The sequence below is a fragment of the Hordeum vulgare genome, chromosome 3H (assembly GCF_904849725.1).
Source record: "Hordeum vulgare subsp. vulgare chromosome 3H, MorexV3_pseudomolecules_assembly, whole genome shotgun sequence".
NCBI classification, from domain to species: domain Eukaryota; kingdom Viridiplantae; phylum Streptophyta; class Magnoliopsida; order Poales; family Poaceae; genus Hordeum; species Hordeum vulgare.
Genome location: NC_058520.1, coordinates 567,983,780 through 568,005,485, shown reverse-complemented (window position 1 = coordinate 568,005,485; position 21,706 = coordinate 567,983,780). Strand labels below are relative to the sequence as shown.

Here is a 21,706-nt window from a genome sequence, read left to right as displayed (position 1 = left end):
TTACTTATTCTGAACTCATTTTCTTGTGCTTTATTACTTTTCTCTCTTAAATTCGAAGTGAAGTTATTCATTCATCGATCAGCCCAGCCTCGCGAGATTTTGCAGCTAGCGATGGTCTACCGGAGTCCAGAGATAGAGCAGCAATGACGTGCCAACACTTACGCACCAGTCCACGGTCCACCGGCTGTTAACCAGTCTTAGAGCAAGTACAATAGTATAGCCAGCTGCTGGCTATAAGTCATTGTCATGTCATCTATAGCCCATCTTATAGTTAACATGTACAATAGTTTATTGTAAATGTATACTATTTTTTTATTATATGGTCCACCTTTTATACTCACAAAATGACTAGGAGCACGTGTTAGAGCGGGCTCTTTTACCTTCTCTCTCCTCTTCTCTTTACTTTAACTAACCAAAAATATATTAATTTATTCTTTATAGCCAGCTGACTCAACTTTATTGTACTTGCTCTTAGAGCATCTCCCTCCAACACAGACGCGTGACTTTTAACACCTCGCTGAAAAAATCATAAAAAACGTGTGCATGCTATAATTGGTTTATCGCACGAAGCAAAACGGTATCACGCGCTGTTTATTTGAACCAACTATGAGTAGGCAGGTGGGGTTGCTGGATTAGACTCTGTTCTACACGCATTAAGAATGCTACAATGGCATGCTAAAAAAAAATTGAATGCAATTTTTTTATTCGGCTGTTGAGGATGTTCTTACTAATGGCAATGTTTACAGCCATCATCTCAAAAAAAAAAGGTTTCTGCGGCCACCATCACACCTTCTGTGCCGTGTTGCTCCATCGGTTCTAGAATGGTCGTATGACAACAGCCCTAGCATGCAAACTTCATGTAACTTGACTACTTAGATGTAGTGTGCAACAAGGCTATTCATCAAACACATTCGGATTTCTAATTTTGTACCAGCATTTTCGTTTTTGGCAATCCAAACACCAACTTAAAAATAAAATACCCATAAAAGAAGATGCCTATTTTTTTTTAACATGGAACAAAGTAAGTATTCCCTCGCAGCAGCAAATTGCTGATATATCATGGTATACCTGTCTTTTCATTAGGGTTTCTTCGTTTATAACTATTGCTCGTCGCCACCGCAAGGGTAGAGCATAGCAAACAGGCCATCCATAAACGCAGCCAAGAACCAGAATGGTGATTCTATCTTGAAACGGATGGGAGGAATACGAGATGCCCAGGGCAAAATTTGCAAGTTAGCACGTTATTATGTTCCACGTGTACATGAAAAATACACGGCAAAATCAAAGCCTCCAGGAGTGCCCTCTTCGACAGGACCTCCTCACGGGTGTGGGTAGCCTTTACACTCTAGCAGTGATCAGGTTGTACCCTTATGGGTGGTGTTCTCTGCTCAAAACCCATTGGGCTTGCTCCCGGTCCCGGACTTTGAAGATTTCTGCTGCTGGTCATGGTAGAATGCAGCATCCAGCGCCTGGAAATTATTATATAATCAGCTTGCTGAAAATTATTCAAAGAAAACTGGTATTCATGAGCTTTATGGCATCAACAGCAAGGAAGCAAGTATCCATTCCGATGAGCATGTAAACCAGCAAATGAAGATAAAAGCATTCAATACAAAATATTTGCTCTGACCCATATCCTTCTGCTTTACAAATATGGAAATGCATCTAGCTAAATCATGACAAAGGTATAGGTGGATAGTTTTCTGCAAGTTCAGATAATTCATGGGGTAATGGTAATCAAACACAGCAGTAAGGAATGGTAGGAACCTGTGTCATGGGCTTTACGAGTTGAGATATTTCATGCCGTACATCAGGCTGTGCCGATTCCTTTATATCCTGCACGTATGAAGTTGCACACATGATGCACACAAATATAATCAAAGGCAATTTCAGTTATAACCAGATAGATTCCAAATATCTACTGTGCTGACAAAGATGAACCTGTAACTTCTGATATATCTGTGTCATTGCTTCCTTAAGCCGTTGAACCTGTGGAACAACCGGACAAGTACATAAACATCTAAGCAATAATGGTCTAGGTGTTTTAATTGCTTAAGATAGCTGACCATATAGCAGTCCTACCAGGTATCTAGATTATAAATTAGCGGCAAAACTACAGTAACAACATAACCATCAATCTGGGCATCCTTGACTTAGTATTACGCTGTGTACACAAATATACCAATACTACACTGTACTCCCTCTGTAAACTAATATAAGCGCGTTTAGATTACTAAAGTAGTGTTCTAAATGCTCTTATATTAGTTTACGGAGGGAGTATAACACAATATTAACATCTGCTATTTTCAAGTCATTGGTTTTATTAAAAGAACGAATGCAGTATGAGAAAAGCTAGAAACAAATTGGGCCGTTAAATGCAACATTTTGATAGCCAAAAATATAATAATAATAATAACCTGGTGGTGGTCCATTTCCAGTCATGAGTTCAACCATGTTGACAACACATCAAACTCCACCACTCAAATAATTAATTGATCATTTCTACTTGCATTGTTATTAGTTATTATTCACATTTATAACATGCACTGGTATTGTTCTCATCTTGAAGCAGGAAAATACATTTCAGTAACCATTTTATTAATAAAAAGTCATCCAGCCACTGAGCTACTTTTACCAACTTCCACCGAAATAGTACTCGTGGGTTACAAGATAGGAGTGACAATACACCTTATTAGAAAGAACTGCGGTTGTTATCGGGTATGATGACCAAAAATGGCGCAGCAACTCCTGGATAGCCGTCCAATGCTAGCAAAATAGGCAGTCACAAGAAACTCTGTCAATACAAGATGTATAATAAGATCTCAAGTGCAGTGATAAGAAGATTTGAGAATGGTCAGACAAATATAAGCCGACCAATGCTAAGAAAATAGAGTCACAAGAAACTCTGTCAATACAAGATGTATAATAAGATCTCGAGTGCAGTGATAAGAAGATTTCAGAATGGTCAGACAAATATACATAAATAAACAAATAAAGGTACATTAAGATAAGTCCAGAAAATAAACATTCTAGAACAAATTGGAAGTACGGTACAACTTCTGCATAAAAGGTAAATAGGTGCAGTATCTCACATCCATAAGTTCATCTCGTGTTCGGTGAGGAAGACGACCAAGGAGACTGTCTTGGGGATTCTTAAGATTAAGCCTCCGTGAACGTGAAATTCCTTCATTCAATTCGTTAAGAACCTAGGCCCATACCATGTAGGTAGTTAGGTTTTCCTGCTCATGCAATTTAATAGCTTAAGAATAGAGAAGGCACAGCACAGCATCCAGAAGGTGTGTTTGTAAGGAAAACTTGGAGTATTGGGGTACTTGGGGGTACTGGGATGTTGATGAAATGACAATCCACTATGTAGAATTAGAACGAAACAAACAAAGGTAACTAGATACTGTTTCTTTTTCAGCAATGCAAAGTTGTGCACCAGATAAGGTGTAAGTTAGTCATATATAGAACAGTTACAGACATCAACTTTTCTCATAGTCCAACAATATATATTTTTTGTCACATATAACCCACATTTGGTTGGTCCAATTTATGGTTGAAGTTCAATTTTGAAATGTGTGAACGCCTTATTCATTGGAATGGTCAATGGAGGGAGTAAGTCAAAAGTCCTCTTCTACTCCTGCTCAAATGAGCTTGGTATGAACAGTAAAATTCAAAAAAAAAAACTGAAATTTTCGTGTGCCAAACTTTGACAAGTATTTTGAGTGCTTGAAAATTTTCATCATGAAATGACATTCATGGAAGTCATGACAAAAAAATAAATTCAGCACACCAAAATGCTTTAAAAAAATAGCATTTTTGAAACATCTATTTTTTATTTTATAATATTGCCCCGACTTCCACGAACGTCATTTCATGATAAAACTTCGCAAGGACATAAAACATTTGTCAAAGTTCGTCACAACAAAAAATCAGATTTTATCTCTTGCTATTTTTTTATTTATTTTACTGTTCATCAGGGAGCATTTCAGCTTGGGGTCAGATAGTCCGCGTCTATATATCTACAGATGCATCTTTCAAGGAAACAGGACCTAATCCCCGTAAAGTTGACTATAGAACATTGGTATCAGGTTAAAGTAAAACTGCTTACCTTCAGAGCAACATCTGCCTGAACAACCGGACAGTTCATTTTCACGGAAGATATTTGATCCATCAAATGACGGAATGCATCATCGGCGCTCAGGCTGCAGCTGCGCGCCTTTCTTCCATCGTTGTTACCTAAAGGTCTCAGAGCATTTGCTTGCTGAGAATCAAAATATTCTCGAGGATCCTATAAAGACAAGACAGGCGTGAGAATCCATAACCTTGTGATATATTACTGTAGTTGATATATTATATCAACCATATAAACCAACTATTACCTTTATACAAAGTGGTGCATATGGGAGACTTCGTGGAGCTTGCAGATCCTCTAACTCAGTCATGCGGGCCGCCTTTACCAACCTCTCATGACTAGCATCATCAGCAACAGAGCTAGGAGGTGGTTCTGCAGTTCATACCTCAACAGCCTAGTAAGGAACTAATTAGAGTGAGAAAAGATGCACACAGTGATATAATTACTAACCTTTCTTGGACCTTGCAAGTGCTTCAGCCACAGTCTTCGTATCAGTTGATTCAATATCTGAAAAAGAAGCATAACAAATACAATCACCTTACGGACTGAAACCATATGGTGCATTAATAGTTTAATACTAAGATATTAACAGACAATAAGCAAATGCAAAGTAGAAATGACTGGCATTCCTCTGATGTGAAGGGGAAAGTACACCAGCACAGAACAGGTACTACACTACAGCATTACAGTGTGCAACCAACCAGCAGTATAGGATGGTCGATTTGTGCAATTGTCTGTGCATTCTTTTCCAGGAAAGTATTAGACAGACAAACAGGAAGCCAGTAGAAGAACTGGTTGCAGGAGAACGTTAGGCTGTTAGCATATCAGTATCATCTCATGATAGTAATAGCATGCTTGACCAATCAACTTCAGCATACAAAAATTTAAAAGAGACAGCATGAAAACTTTTGAGTTGAGTCCAAAACTTCACCTGTTGATCTCCCTTCAAGAACAACAGCAGCATGCCGATTTAGATCTTGAGAAAGTGTTCTCCTAGCCAACTCGCTATCAGTATCAGTTGTCTCTCTGCTGCCATCACGGAGAATCCCATGATCCTAGATGCCCAAAAGAATAATGATATGAAAAATTCCAAAATAGGACTAAGCAATACATGAGGTTGTACTCAAAATAGCAGAAAAAGTTGCTCAATATGAGAAACAAATAAACCACTCGTCTTTGTGAAGTTGCAGATACAACAAAACAGTAGCAAGAACACAAACACACCGGAAGATGAATGTAGTCATCCCCTGCATCTGCCTCCATGTCTAATGTTGGATCAACTCGTTTTATCTGTAAACAAGAACCGAGTCACCAAAAAAATTGAAGGAAAAATGTATTGCAAAATATGCAGGATGACAACAATAAACAGCTAGAATTATACCTTGAGCTTTGCCTCCTTGGCAAGTATATCATCATTTTTCAAAAACATGGCTAATTCCTCATCGTCAGCAGCTTCAGCTTTTGCCGCTAAAGTATTTTTTGTCCTAAGTAGATACTCAGCTCTACAGTATTTTGTCCAAAAATCCTTTTCTGACAACTTTTTGGGAGTCACGGCAGATGAAGGAAAAACAGAGCAAAATGAGAATCCAAATCCACTTTATGCCAACACAGATATAGTATAAACTAAATCCAACTTAAGCTCAAGCTTCCTAAAGCCTATGGTAAGGATGACAATAGTATATGCAAGTATGCACTATCTTACCTTCTTTGGAACATAATCTAAAAATGCCCGATGCACGGCTGGCTTTTCTGCAAAAATCTGCAAAACATAAAATAATATATCATATTCATAACAGCTGATTTTCAAGACTCATTCAACATCCAATAAACAATCTCGTAGTTCAGCATTTACATGGTTAATAATGTATGCCAGGTAAACTGGTATTACTGAGCAGATGTAGCCCAGCCCAAGGACAAGAATAAGCCTATTCGACCGAGTCGAGAAATGCGGTCATGATGGTGTGGCCTCACTCACAGGTGGCTACCTGTGTGATTCAAAAGGGGCAATATTCTTCATGACACTCATTAGGAATGTGGCCCGATGAATCCGGGGCGATGACCCTAAGAGTCAGATAATACATCGACGCAATCTAAATGTATTTGGAGAGGGAGATGAAGAAGAGAATGAGAAGAGAGTGGGCTGTGGGACAACCCAGCACACAGCTCCAGCAAATTAACATAAGCGGCCCACAAGGGCCATCATCTCGCTTCCCCTCCCCAGCCTTAATCCCCTTCCTAACGCCACCTCTCCCTCCTAGTCCTCTGTCATCACCCTTGTTTTCTTGGATCTGATGGCAAGAACACAGAACAAAGGGGGGAACTGTGATGGCAGCTGTGACAGCAACGATGAGAAGAACTAGTGGGGATCGTAACAAAATGAGGTGACATCAACTGCTAGGACTAGCTCACTTCCTCTCAATCTGCCCCTCTTCCCCTCTGCCCTTCTCCCATTGCTATCGCATGGGGTCATGAGCAGCAGCTTCCTGGTGGAGAACCAGATCACAAGAATACAGGATGCTGGACTTGACGACCTGACATCGTGAACCGCAGGGTGACCTGCAATCCAAGTAACTATGGCCAGGACAGGCTTGCAATGCCTGATAGTCAAGTAACTATGGCCAGGACAGGCTTGCAATGCCTGATAGTCTAGATAGGCCAATCCTGAGCATTGCTTCAATGATCCAGACTTAACAGATGCAAGAATGTGTTTCAGTAGCCCACTCAAGGTTTTTGAACAGGTATAGCTAAACACAGTGGAATTTATATTTTTCATGCGGTAAAAATGGCATATTTACATTTTCATGACATAAAAATGGCTTGACAAGGGATCATACCGTTCTATATGTATGCCAAGTACTGAAAAGGAAAAGAGAAATAGACAGTATCATCACAAAGAGGTACAGTTTGTAAAATACCACCCAGTGAGGATGACGTGGAGTCTAGGGCCATGTGTTAGTACATTACCCTAAGAAAACAAGGGGGTGTTGCTCCTTACACAGAATGCAATAGGTGCTAATAAATAGTTGGTCAAGTAGAAGCCATTAAACAACACAACTGTTTAGAAATTCCATTAACCATGGCATTACACCTTTTTTAGGTACATAGCACTACACATGACAGTTAGAAATATTGCAAATGATGCTACCTGGCAGGGCAGCATTTAGATGTATGCGTAGCTGCATTTGTGATGGTTAAAGAAGTAACAAATGATGCTAGCAGGCAGACCTGCTTTAGATGATAATTCATTACCGAGGTAGAAAGAATGTACCTGATGGATAATCTCAGTAGTCAGACTGAAAGTAACCTTGTTTGTCTGTGAAAGGATACACATAAATCAGAAATGAGTAAATTAAGATAATCAACATATACAGCCATGTACTGCAGAAACTATCATAGTATGCCACATAGGCTCGCAATGATTATAGACCAATAGCATACCTGTCCATCAGCTGATGGCCTAACATCAGCTAGCATGGCACTTTTGAAACCTGGCTTTTGTTTTGATGATTTGTTTGTTTCATCATCAAGTAAATTCTGCAGAAGGACTTGAAATAAGTATTGGTTGCAACTGAATTTATATACTACTCCCTCCGTCCCATAATATAAGAGCGTTTTTGACACTAGTGTAGTGTAAAAAACACTTATATTATGGGACGGAGGAAGTACAAAACAAACAGAAATTGTATCAGTGCACAGTAGTTTTTACCTTTCTTGTTGCCCAAAATTCAGACTCTTGCAGAATATTGCCAAGCACAAACTTCTTATGCAACTTCTGCAGTTCACTGCAAACAGAGAAGGGTTCAAACAAGACAAAACGAGGCAATAATACAGCGCAACTATGTTTCCTCTGGTTGGCTATGATAGTCTGCAAATCTGTCTGTATCATTCTCTTAAAACAACGCACGAAGATTAAATGTTCATCCCTACAGCAACGCAGATCTGTTAACCTAACAGCATGAACATGCTCCTGACATGATCTGTCAATAAAATATAACCGAATGACATTACACCAACAACAGTAGCATTTTGTCCCAAGCAAGTTCAGGTACGCTAGAAAATATATCTGATTGACATTCCCATACAAAAAAATGGATAGGTGACGACATTTTGGCATCTGCACTTTATTTTGGCTCCTTCAAAATTCTACAGTTACAACACATAAAAGGCATATCATATTCAATCTAGCAGCTATGCCACCAGCTTCATTATGTAATGTTGCACACATTTGCATGCTGATGAAACAGACCAGTTAAAAGTGAAGCTCTGGTATCATCTTTGAATAAGTGAACCTACAAAAGCCAAATGCATACTTCACAGGAAAAAAAACTTAGAATCAGGTAATCAATTGAAAAGCACAAGCACATAAGAACTCAGCAAAAAATACTAAAGAGAGCAGGACAGCTTACACTGTTGCGGTTCAGTATTAAATTATTACCAATACCCATGTTGCTGTCAGCAGAAGAAACATGCAGGGTATTTGAAATGCAGATATTACCTGTCTTCTCGTAGCAATTTCATCCGGCGTTCCATTTCGGCAGAACTGAGCTGTTCTGGACCAGTCGACACGGCTAATTTTTCAGGAGGTACATTTGGTCTAGCAGGCACAGTACCTTGATGCTTACCTAAAACCCTAGCTGAAAGGAAAACATCATGAGCTGGTTCTATATTTTGTTGGCAATAATTGTGTAGACTAGAGGTGAAACTCAAAATCCAAATATTGAAGGACCAAAAGTAACATTAAAAATGCATATATTCAATCTAACAAGAATAATAATTTTCAAACGATGAATTTGTTCATAATCTGTGATCTATTCGATGGCAGAAAATGACATGCCTGTTAGGAATATTTAGTGAACATTACCTACAAAATCACGGCACAAATCACGGTTACCAACATTGTCAAACTCAAAAATATAGCCTCCCCCCTGAAAAAAGCATGGAAATCACAATCTTCTCGGTCACAGAAATAAATGTAGAGAATATGCTTCTCAACCAAAACTCAACAGGATGTTTATATTTAATTGATCATACCTTGTCAGAAACTTTTGAAAGATTCAATAATGGCGGTGTTGGTTTGCTACCATCAACCTTATTAAATTTGTGGCCTGAACCACATGGAGGAAGAAGCTACAAAGTTACCATCAAGCATATTGGTAATGACCATGAAATCAATTCTCATCAACCAACATGCATGGCCTACTCTAGCACAGCTGATGAGCTAAATATGTAATCGTGGATGTAGGTATTGTGAATATGTAATCTTAGATGTACGTATTCTCCATTCTGTTAAATCATTTCAAACAAACCGACGGCAAATCGCAAACCACATCTAGTAAATGCCCATCTATCTACAATTAAATAGTTTCCTTAACACATCAGCTCAACGAGACTAACACATCAGCTCAACGAGACTAACACATCAGCTCAACGAGACTAACACATCAGAACAAGGACAGTACTTCAATAATATACAATCCTCGGTGCTATATTATGAAACCACTGCTGCAAATGGACAAAGACTAAGTACCTTTGATGCTTCGGAAATCTACACTGAGCTTCATTAGTGAGCGTGGATCGTTAGGGGTAAATATTAACTTATCTTCGCTCTGCAATTAGAAGAACAAAGGAATATTATGATTTAGATCAAAGAAGAGCATTATGATGACTTGCAAGCAGCGGTAAGAAAGGATGAACGATTCACACCAGGTGAAACATACAGAGATGACTATTCAAAAGTAATACCCACTAAGTCAAAGAATCATTGCGCCTTGCTGCATCAGCACGAAATATAAAAATACTAGGAACATCATACATAAACAGTGCAACCACGAACCAAACAACTGCTACAGGCAGATTTTTTATAGCATGTGTTGAGCCCCCAATTTCATTAAGCAAACTGGGTGTTCTTATTTGGGGCACAAATTGGCTCCCACTAAAGGCAAACGAGGCACCAGGCTTGATACCAGTGGCGAGTCTACTAGGTAGGCATCATCAGGCTTAAGCCTACCCTTCACAAACATATTTCAGCTAACCATACCACTTAAAAATCATATTTAGGTGCTTTACATGCAAGATTCAAAATGCAATTGCTAATTAGGCTTATAAACTTGATGTTTTGAGCCTACCCTTCATTGTAATGCTAGATTCGCCACTGCTTGACACACAATCCTTTTGCTCCAACCGCAATGCTAACTTCCAGCGGATCAGACTTACTCTGTTCCACGACTAAACACGAAGGTTGGATGCGGTACACATACAACAATGAGGAAAGCACAGGCACACGCAGTCCTCCAATCTAAGCAGCAGCATGCTTCAATTTGTTCCGTTTTGCGTCCAATCAGAGACCTACTCGGGATCAATCAGTTGGGCACCTCAACACCGATAAACCCCCTGCCGGGCAACCCACGCCCCGACACCCGAGCAGCAAAATCAACGCCGGCGCAAGCCAACCAAACAGAACAAGACCAATTGCCTGAAAAAAAAAAGGGGGGGGGGGGGGGGGGGGGGGGGGGGGGAGGGAGGGTCGGATGGGAGGTGCGAATAGGGCGGCGAGGTGAGGATGGGACGCACCATGCGGAGGACGCCGCCGTGGCCCGGGTCCTTGAGCGTGGTCTTGTACTTGGCACCGATCGTCATGGTCCCCATCGCCTCCTCCTCCTCCTCGCTCTCAACGGCGCAGGGGGAGGGCGAGGCAGCTACCTGGACAGGGGTTCGCCCGCCAACCTCGGGAAAATGACAGCCGTCTGGTCGCCTCGCGTCGCCGGCGCCGGCGCCGATGGGGTTGGTGTCGATGTCGAGTTGGAAGGGGGGCTTCGCGCGTGCAGACGGGGGCTGGAGTCGTTGGAGGGGCGGAACACGAGACGCTGCGGGGAGCTGGGACTCCGGCACAGGGAGTGATTTAGACTGCGGAGGCGGCGGCGCGCGTCGGTCTGAGCGAGGGAGGAACGGCGAGGGGAAAAGGAGGCCGGGCGAGCGTGTGGGTAGGCGGTGGCACTGGTCCGTAAATAAGAAGACAAGGTCGTGGCTAAAGCTAGGTCGCGTTTGGTTAGACCGAACTGATCTGTTGTTGTTTTTCTTATTAAAGAAGAAAAAACGGTCTTCTAAATGACAGAATTAGAAACGATTTTTAACCAGAATTCGGTTCAACAAATCGGTCTTCTGAAATGACAGAATAAGACCTGATCTTTTAACCAGAATTCGGTTCAAAAATCGGTGTTCTTGAATGGCAGAATCACAACCGACTTTTTATTGAAGCAGAAATTTAGTTTGGTTCCTGTTAAAATTTGAACTAGAATTAACACGTACAATTCGTCATTGAGGGAGAAACGTTAACCATATACATAGAATTCATTAATGCTTCAGCCCAAAATGAATTAGGTAAATGAGCATGAGAGAGCATAGTTGTGACCCTGTGAGTGTCCTGTTCATTATCTCTGCAAGACCATTGAGCTGAGGTATCTTTGGTGTACTCTTCTCAAGCCTAATGCCAAACTTTCTGCAATACCTTTCAGAATGACCACAGTATTCACCACCATTGTCTGATCTCACGCAATTCAATTTCCTACCAGTTTCTCTCTCAACTTTGGCATGGGACTCCTTAAAGGCTTCAAGTGTTTGGGATTTGTGTTTCAGCACATACACATAAACCTTTCTGGAATGGTCATCAATGAAAGACACAAAGTGTAATGCTCCACCATGGGATTTTTCAGTCATGGAGCAAACATCAGTGTGCACAATATCAAGAACATTTTATGCACCATGTGGAGGGATGTACGAAATGCAACCCTATGTTGTTTGCCAGCAAAACAATGTGCACATGGTTTCAAGGATATACCTTCCAACTCATGGAGGTACTTCATGCGAGTAAGAGAATGCATGCCCTTCTCACTCATATGCCCAAGCCTCTTGTACCACAATTCCACTGCAATGTCTTTTTTATCAATGTTCCACACCTCATTGCACAACTTGGTTTTAGTCACATAGAGGTTACCTTGCCTACTTCCTCGAGCCATAATCAAAGAGCCTTTGGTGAGCTTCCACTATCCTTCACCAAAATAACTAGGGTGTTGGATATCATCAAGCTTGCCCACTAACAATAAATTCAGCCTTATGTCGGTAATGTGCCTCACATCATCGAGCACCAACCTTCAACTTGTGTTTGTTTCAATGCATATAGATCCCTTGCCAACAATTGTTGACGAACCACTGTTTCCCATCCTCGCTTGACCAATAACACCACTACTGTAAGATGTGAAATATTGCTTGTGTGATGTGATGTGGAAGGACGCACCTGAATCCACAACCCAACTCATGTCATCATCACGAACAACACTATAGCATTCATCATTTTCAATGACTAGACAGTCCTCATCTTTTGCGGTCATGGTTGAGCTGCTCTCAGCCTTTTGCTCGGTTTTCTTTGCAAGTTTCCCCTCTGCAAGCTCTCTTTTGTACTTCCCGCACCCGCTCTTTATGTGTCCCGGATTGCCACAATAAAAGCAAGTAATATATTTTCTCTGTTGTGGCTTTGATCTCCCCGTGCATTTGCTTCTCCCTTGCTGAAATCTGGTGTGACCGCGTCCATGATTCTCATTCTTTCAACCACATACGCATCATAAGAAGATGCATCACCCTTTTCCTTCTGTATGGCTTCTTCATTCAGCATGTTGTTCTTCACCTTCTCCAAAGTCATCTTCCCATCCTGAGTTGAATTGCTAACTGACACAACAAGCATGTTCCAATTATCAGGCATGGAACTCAGCAGCAACAATGATTGCACCTCATCCTCAAAGTTGATCTTCATGGCTGAAAGTTGATTTATATGGCACTGAAAGACATTCAAGTGCTCAATCACACTTGTGTTACTCACCAACGCCTTGTTCATTGATGTCTTTCTATCATACATAGATTCCAACTTCTGCCACATCTCATACGCATTTGTGTCATTTGCAACATGGTGGAATATATTGTGGTTGATGTACAATTGAATCATACCTACTGCCTTTCTATGCAACACTCTACATTCTTCTTCCGTGACACCTGTGGGTATCTTGTCTTTCACAATTGGCTCATACAAATCCTTGCAATAAAGGATGTCTTCCATCATGGGCTTCCATAATGAGTAATTGGAAGAATCAAGTATTATCATGCCACTTGTAGTAGCGCTTACTTCCAAAGCCATTGCGAGCAGCACTTCCAACAACAATCAGGTAACTAGGATTAGCAACCTCCTAAGAAACCAAGGCTCTGATGCCACTATGTTGGGAATTAGCACACAAATGCACTTGTGGTTAACTGTAAACTGCGACGAAAACAATGTAATCTTAGCACCACGTCATGTACTAACTCAAGGATCGTCGCTTAGCACAGAAGGAAACATATGCAACAACATATATGGAGGTCAAATGTTACTCAGGAGGCAAGACACTCCTCTCAAGAGTGTCTTGTGGAAGGAGTAACTTTCTAGACAACAACAAGCATTAACAAAGAGACACCAGATTTTTACATGGGAAACCCCTCAACTTGAGGGGAAAAAACACGGGCCGAAGCCACCCAAATCCTCTTCCACTATTATCAAATGTGGGATACAACAAGTTCTTCTCTAGATAGCACCAGGGGATCTCATACATCAAGATTTTTGAATCTTGGATGAACACAATAGGATTTGGGGATCAAGAGCTAGGGATTGGAACAATCTCACCAAAAATGGTGGAACCGGAACTTGAAGGAGACAAGGTGGTGGATCTGGACCATCAAAACCTTGGGGAGGAGCTCCCTTTGCTTCTTCCTTCCCTTTCTCACTTGGTTTTCTCTCTTCTTCTCTTGGAGGATGAACTGATTTTCGTCATTCTTGGTGGTGGCTGCTGGATGGAGGGTAAAGCATCCCCATCCTGTCACGTGCAAAGACCGAAATGACCCTAGGTCATAACCCTAATGGATAGTGGGTTCTGCACCTCTTTGGGCTGCCTAAAAGGCTTCAAATGATCATCTCCTCACAGCCAACATGAGAAGGATATCCCAACAATTTCCTGATCAAATTATATATAGAAATTACTGGAATCCGGGTTACGGTTGCAAAGTTATAGCATAATCATGTTTACCATATTCTCTGCAAAATAATAAAAGCTAGGGACCTAACGGGCCTAAAATAGAGCGAACATGTTAACTGCAGCTAAACGCGGAATACTAACCAAGTCTACACGCGTGCACATGCTCTCTGCTCTTTACTTGATTTCCATGCCAAACTTTGCAATATATATAGGGGCGTGCTAGACGCCGGTTGGACGGTTGGAATTTTGGCAGGTCGCCTATCCAGCGTCCGATGAAATCATGGAGAACCATCTGATTCCGCACGGTGACCTCATCCCTTCTTCGTGCTGGAACCTTTCTCTTCCTTAAAATAGATGCACCCCATGGCCAAAAACCATACAGTGAGCTCGGAGCCACCGCGCTCCTCGCCGCACAGCCAGCTTCGGTGCCCCTTGATCCCTTGCTGCACAGTCGTCCGACGCCCCACGTCGGCATCGCTACAGGCTGCACCATCCAAAATGCACCGTTGTCTCGGATTGCAGTCACCGTCGGCGATTGCCGCTCCTCCGACGAACGATTCCAGCATCTCCACCCACATCATAGTTCTAGCAAGCGTGGCTGCAGCAGCACCCACCACGCCACGTCATGCTCCCACTGGCAAGTAGGTTCCAATCAAACCACTCGTTAGTTGCACCAAAATCAGGTCACCTCGTGCATTTTGTGCTGATAGGTTCCAGCAAAACGGCTCAGTGATTCCAGCAAATCTGGTCCCTACGTCGTTGCTCGCTCGTAGGTTCCATTAAAACGGCTCAGTGGTTCCAGTAAAAATTTATAGTGAAACAGTACCACAAAATTCATGCATTTCTGTTCATCAACATTGCAGTACGGTTTCTCGTCGGATGCGGTTCACTTTGTCGATTTTGGTAGCCGTGAAAACAGTGTCCGTGTTTCGGTAAATTTGAAATGCTCCTAAATTGTATGAATTTAGAGAGAGTATTATATATGGAAGAGTTGCGCCTCGTTGATATGTTTCCCACGGCGTATTATTTGCACCATTCCGACTAGCGTTTTACAAATAATCGCGAAAAAGCTAGCTAGCACTCGTCAGGTGGTGCACCGTTTTTGAAATTCATTTAAAATCGTAAGGAATCTCTAAAAGGTGTTTTGCATGAATAAGTTGTGTTTATTCCATAGCTTTCGAATGGCGTATCACACGCCTCGTTTCGACAAACGGTTAAAAACTACAACAAAAACAATACCGAAAAACCACATGCAGTCCCCTTCATCGACATTGCAGTGCGGTTTCTTGTTTGATGCAGTTCACTTCGTTAATTTTGCGTCCACGAGAAAACAGTATTTGCATTTTGATAAATTCATAACTTTTTTAAACCGTAAGGAATTCAAGAGGGTGTTTTACATGAAAAAGTTGTGCCTCATCGATATCTTTCAAACGGCGCATCATTTGCATCATTTTGATGAGTAGTTTGGAAAAAATCAAGGTCAATAGCCTAGGTCGAGGTCGAGCATTGTTCATCGGCATTCACAGGTCACTCTCGGTGCCTATCAAGGTTTACCCCTCTGGTTCCATCACCGGTGACACCATCTACCCATGCTTTGAATCCAAGGAGGGGTACAGGGTCGAGGCTTACCATCTCGCTAATAGAAGCATCACACCACACCTGCTTCCAGCTCCATACTGGATAGCTTTGTTAACACAGCCACAGACTCTTGTGGACTGCCTTGCCTTCATCTGTGATCGCTGAATATTGTGTTCCATCACCCGGCGGTGTCAGGTTATCTTTTGTTATGGATGTTCTTTTCTATTTTTGCTGATCGTCACCATGCTAGCTGTAATTATGGTTCTGCTAGATTACTCGTAGTACTCTAGGAGAACTGAAGAAGTTAAGCCATGAAAGGGCACCTACCTTGTCAGCTCGTGGTGCTTCACTGGTCTGGATACTCCTATTGCTTATCATTTGTTGTCACTGTTGTGTTGTTGGCTGATGGTCTGTAATCACCTTTTATGTTAATGGTACTGTAAAAAACAAGAGAAAGAAAATAAACAAATGCCGACGCCGGCAGACCAACGAAGCGAAGATGGCCGACACGAGCGGCACTCTGCGGAGAAGTTCCATCGCACTCCTACCACTCTGAAGCCTCGCGTACCAAGCAACACCTTCATGAAGGAGTGCGACGACGACGATGCTGCTGCTCGACAGGTCCTAGGGTTTTTCCCGGTATGCGGATGGCAATGGGGAAGGGGTATCACCGATGCCCCTCGGGAAGGTCCGACGGCGCCGGCGGGTGTAGCCGCGCCGGTGACGGACAAGCCGCCAGGGATTTCTCCCGCCCCGAAACAACCACCACCGTCCCGGACAACCGGAAGTGCACCGCCCAACATGCCACCCACCAGCCTGTGCCACCACAGTCACTGAACCAACTTCTCCGTCTCACGGAGGCCACCAACACGAGACCTAGAGGGAGGACGAGAAGACAGCAGGCTCAAAGGCAACCGCAATGCAGCCGACAGGAGGGGACAACTCCACCGCTGCACGGAGCCGACTGGACGCAGCGACAGGGACCTACCAGGCCTCCATAGGCCCGGACGGACCCCAAAGGGTCCGAACAGTCCCTGCTGCCACGCTGCAGCACGCAAGCCACCGGAGCCATCACCACCCACAACCATTGACGCCTCGACACCACCACCAGAGAGCCGCGTCGCCACGCCTCGAACCGCCGACCTACCCCAGCCCAGATGGGGCCCGAAAGGGCCTAGATCTGGGTCGAGCGGGCATCGCCGGCCAGCAGCACAACACGCCGCCCCGCGGCCTACGACCACGCCGCCGCGTTAAGGGCACTCGAGGCCGGCGGGAACCCCGCCGCCGAATCACACCGCCGCCAGCCGAGCAGCATCGCCACCATCAGGTGCCCCCGACCCTCCTACGCATGCGGGGAAGGAACGGCACGCCGACGCCAGCGCCGTGCGGGCAGGGCCCAGCGGACCACGCCGACGGCGGCAACAAGGGAGCAAGACGGGGAGGGGGCTGAAGGAGAAGTGGATAGGGGATTCGCCCGTCGCCCGCGGGCGGGAAGGGGGGGGAGCGAGCGAACGGGGAGAAGACTGGTACACCGGCTTGTTTGTGCTGCGGCCCAGCAAGCTGGTTGTATTGGATAGTTGCTTTATCGTCATGTTAATGGTACTGTAAATGCTAGTCAGCATTTGCAGTTCTATGTGCTGGGGATGTTAATCTCTACTATTAAAGGGGGGGTCTGCCGTCGTGATCGTTCAATCAGATCCCCCTCGCTAGCATTGAGTTGCACCGAGTTCCACCGATTTTTTTTCCATCCCTCCAGAAACCATTCCCAAAATCAATCTGGTACCTCCCCACCTCGTGGTCACCTCGTGGTCAAAACAAAACCCAAAAACCAATCCGGTACCTCCCCACCTCGTGGTCAAAACAAAACAGTTCACATCAAACACACCCACGCACGATCAAACACACCCACGCACGCACGCCTCGCACCCACGCACGCCCGCCTCCCTCGCCTGGTCGCCGTTCGCCTGCCTGTCCTGGTCGCCGTTCGCCACCATCGCCTCCTCACCTGCCTCGCCTGATCGCCGTTCGCCTGTCTGGTCGCCGTTTGCCGCTGTCGCCTCCCTCGCCTGGCATGTTCGCCGTTCGCCTGCCTGGCCTGGTCGCCGTTAGTGGTGCTCGTTCTTGGGCCTCTCCGACCGCCGTTCGCCGCCATCGCCTGCCTCGCCTGATCGCCGTTCGTGGGCATTGCCTGGTTGCCGTTCGTGGTGCTCGTTCTTGGGCCTCGCCTGGTCGCCGTTCGCCCACCATCGCCTCCCTCGCCCGATCGCCGTTCGCCGCAGCAGAGGAGCACCTTCTCGCGCCTTGTGCTGTCTCCCTCGTCATCTCGTCATCGTCTTCAAACTGCGCCTGGAGAAGAGCACCTTGCCTCGCCTGATGCATGCAGTGCGTTTGATGGCAGAAGGTTTGTTGGATTTATAACTTTATATATGAACTGAAAAGCAAATCCCTACTGTTATAAACAACTCTTCTCCTTTTTATTTGAAGTTCCCCGACATAATGTACTGAAACATATTTGCTTTTAGTCTACCAATTTATGAAGAAATCCCTACTGTTACATCAAGGTATCCTTACATGTATGAAGAAAATATATAGGTGGACCATCTGTCCCTCTTACGAATAGTGTCATGCTAGATACTTACAGGATTCATTTAATCAATATTTCTTGAACTCATGGTGATTACAACCTTCGATCTACAACATTTGTATAAGCTGATAAGCATTTGTATAAGCCGATAGCAGCTGAGTAAGCAAAATTAGGATTGTTATACTACTCAAACATGCAATCACTTCTAGACTCTAACAATGAGTGAGATCTTTAGGAAACCGAAAGATAGTATCCAAAGAGGAGACCAGCTACCCGGTGAAGCATCTGGTGTGCTAAGTTAAGCTGCTGGATAGTACACTAGCTAACAACTAATAGCAATTGAAGAAATTATGATCTATTAGCTAACAAAGATACTACATACTTATTGGTATAGTCCAATTACTATTTGTTTTTTCAGCTTGAGTAGTAAAGGCTCGATGATTACCAATGGAATGTGCTATGTGTTTTTCACCCAGAGTTTAAGCAATGTTCTTTGACTCCCATTTTTTCTACTATTTTAAGAGTTATTATCCTTAACACTGAAATGATAGGAATGAAGGGACATGCCTGATTTGAAAGGAATTTTTGGATCAGGAGCGGGGATCAAACGTGCAAACTGCAGTACAGCCTGGTTCGTCCATTATTTTGGTTTAACATTTACATTTTGTCCCTCTCTTCATCTTGATAGGTGTTTTAAATCATTGTAGTATGTTGGCCTTCATGATCCATATCTAATGGACATGGACAAATTGAGCAAATAATGCATTCAAAATCCCAAGCAATGTTCTTTGGCTCCCATTTTTTCTACTATTTTAAGAGTTATTATCCTTAACACTGAAATGATAGGAATGAAGGCTCTGCCTCCTCTACGGCCGCGACAGGGAATGACACATATACTAGAGAGCCACATCTTAGTAAACCAAACAATGAAGAAAGCATATTGGATGTAGAAGGTGTACATGGAAGTAAAATTATTATTGCATATTTACCTTATGGGCGATATGGTCCACATAATATTAGTGATGAGTGTAAAGTCGGGCCTCTGAATTAAAGCAGCAACATAGTCAACAAAAGTGGAGTGACTCTTATTTTCTCATGGAACAGAGCCACTACCAAGCAATTATGGGAGTGGATCTACAGATTATCATACCTGTATCCTGGGCACCCATAGGCAGCTCCTACGCATCCATAGGCAGATCATCCTACTCTCGGTTTGTACCCTACAAGACATAAACATGGTCTGCACTATCATCAAACTGCAGTGCTGTGGATATGCCAAACACAAAATTTTATAGTCATATTCTATCAGAACAGATCGACATTAAATCAGCTTCTTCAAATAGAAGAATAAAAGTGAAGAAAATCATGCAGTCAATGGAATTATCAGTTCATACCTTTCTGATTCAACTGTCCATGCCCTTTTAGCTAACATGAGAATCAGAAAACAGGTACCATCGCAGCACATAAATAATCAAGAGTATGCCCACTAACAATTTGAAGCATCCACCTATAAATTGGTTTGGCCGCAACCACATCTACTCTCGGAAGGAGGTAAAATCCTGAAATTGTTTTTTAAAAAACAGAACAAAAAGATTCAGATTGTACAATTTAGATCATACCACATTATACTTTCAGTTAAAACTACAGTAAGTTCATACCTCGCCTCCCTCGCCTGATCGCCGTTCGCCCGCCATCGCCTCCCTCGCCTGATCGCCGTTTGCCGCAGCAGAGGAGCACCTTGCCGCGCCCTGTGCTGCCTCCCTCGTCATCTCGTCGTCGTCTTCAAACTGCGCCTGGATAAGAGCACCTTGCCTCGCCTGATGCATGCAGTGGGTTTGATGGCACAAGGTTTGTTGGATTTATAACTTTATATATGAACTGAAAAACAAATCCATACTGTTATAAACAACTCTTCTCCTTTTTATTTGAACTTCCCCGACATAATGTACTGAAACATATTTGCTTTTATAGTCTACCAATTTATGAAGAAATCCCTACTGTTACATCAAGGTATCCTTACATGTATGAAGAAAATATATAGGTGGACCATCTGTCCCTCTTACAAATAGTGTCATGCTAGATACTTACATGATTCCTATAGTAGAGATTCCTATAGGTGGACCATCTGATAAGCATTTGTATAACCTGATAGCAGCTGAGTGAAAATTCCATGCAACAACAAAATGACATACCGCAACATGAGACGGAAGGAACTCCAGCATGTCAAGAAGCTGCAGAGCAAACTCGACAGATTACAAATCACAACAAAGGATCATAAACTTTATTACTTAGGCAACTATAACAAAGGAAACAGTTCTACAATGTCAATATGAAGGCAAGAAAGATGAACTTGGAGAGGGCGTTACATGTCCAAATACAAATAGAAACATGTTCAAATATGAATAGTAATATAAGACAAATGCTTGAAGAAAACAGAGTTTGGAGTGAATACTGTGTTGAAAACTATTTTAAGAGTTATTATCCTTTTCACCTCATCAGGAACATGGAAAGGCTCATGAGCCCAGGAAAGATTTTTTCTGGTTGCCTCAACTTCTTTTGAACCTAAAGCGCTCCCATGGACATTGTGGGTGCTTGCCTTGTTTGGAGATACATAACCAATTGTAGTAGTCACCTACATATACAAGAACAGTCCCAGTTGTCACTTGTCTGATAAACTGTATCAAACTGACAGACAAAACAAATATTACTGAGCCTTATAATCACCTTGATAAGAGTTGGCTTATCTTTGACCTCCTTTGCTTCTTTTATTGCTGCACCTTGTCGCGCCTGCTGCAGTTTAGAACAGGTACACCTCAAAACGAGTTAAATTTAGATTGGATACGCCTGGTGAAGTTCCCTGATCACCTCCCAGGCTTCTTTTGCTGTGTTATTTCTGCATACATGACGTGCTACATCATTGGGGATAACATGGTACATAGGAAAAAAATACAGAACAAAAATATTCAACGATGGCTCTATACTCTCCTTCCTATTCTTTGATTTTTATAGGGGTTTACAAACAATTCACGTCCAACATGGCACACGTACTTGCCGAGAATTTCCATGATGCTTATTATTCTAGCCACATGTCAATGCTAAGTAGGGATTGGCATTTTTCACATGAAAAATAAAGTCATAGAAGAGTTATAACCTGATAAATACTTCATATCTGAATCTGTGATGCCATTACAATATCTCATGTTCAGCGTTTCCAGTTTTCTCAAGCCTGTGAAAGAAATAAAGAATGTTATGTTATTGCAACAGAGGCAAGTAGTTTTTCTGAGTTACTTGCTATTGAAACGGAATGTTAGGATCAGAAATCTTATAAAGAGTAGGTATTAAACAGTCAAGGGTCGA

General features: G+C 42.9%; 1 protein-coding gene across 3 annotated transcripts; it reads right to left on the bottom strand.

Moving 5' to 3' along the window:
• Positions 1-1,163: 1,163 nt before the first annotated feature.
• LOC123445165 (general transcription and DNA repair factor IIH subunit TFB1-3-like) lies at positions 1,164-11,156 on the bottom strand. Of its 3 annotated transcripts, none has more exons than XM_045122113.1 (20): positions 10,709-11,156; positions 9,666-9,744; positions 9,170-9,243; positions 9,000-9,063; positions 8,634-8,772; positions 7,845-8,061; positions 7,577-7,672; positions 7,407-7,451; positions 5,841-5,897; positions 5,520-5,675; positions 5,363-5,428; positions 5,070-5,193; positions 4,589-4,645; positions 4,386-4,510; positions 4,115-4,294; positions 3,093-3,206; positions 2,689-2,766; positions 1,942-1,989; positions 1,768-1,836; positions 1,164-1,469 (listed from the first exon to the last, which is right to left on the bottom strand). In XM_045122113.1, the coding sequence occupies exons 1-20, from the start codon at positions 10,781-10,783 to the stop codon at positions 1,389-1,391; spliced, it is 1,944 nt and encodes a 647-aa protein (XP_044978048.1). In that variant the 5' UTR covers positions 10,784-11,156; the 3' UTR covers positions 1,164-1,388. The 3 variants fall into 3 exon arrangements, with proteins under 3 accessions (XP_044978048.1, XP_044978049.1, XP_044978050.1); XM_045122114.1 differs by having other exon boundaries at positions 7,845-7,920; positions 10,709-11,111; XM_045122115.1 differs by lacking the exons at positions 1,164-1,469; positions 1,768-1,836; positions 1,942-1,989; positions 2,689-2,766 and having other exon boundaries at positions 3,116-3,239.
• Between the last annotated feature and the right edge of the window lie 10,550 nt (positions 11,157-21,706).

What these genes read in the sequence shown, in the direction of transcription:
- LOC123445165 (XM_045122113.1), bottom strand. Translation starts at nt 10,783, where the DNA reads ATGGGGACCATGACGATCGGTGCCAAGTACAAGACCACGCTCAAGGAC. An exon ending in AATTTTGGGCAACAAGAAAG is followed by an intron (nt 7,673 to 7,844) that starts GTAAAAACTACT and finishes GTCCTTCTGCAG; the next exon opens with AATTTACTTGATGATGAAAC. An exon ending in AGATATATCAGAAGTTACAG is followed by an intron (nt 1,837 to 1,941) that starts GTTCATCTTTGT and finishes TCATACGTGCAG; the next exon opens with GATATAAAGGAATCGGCACA.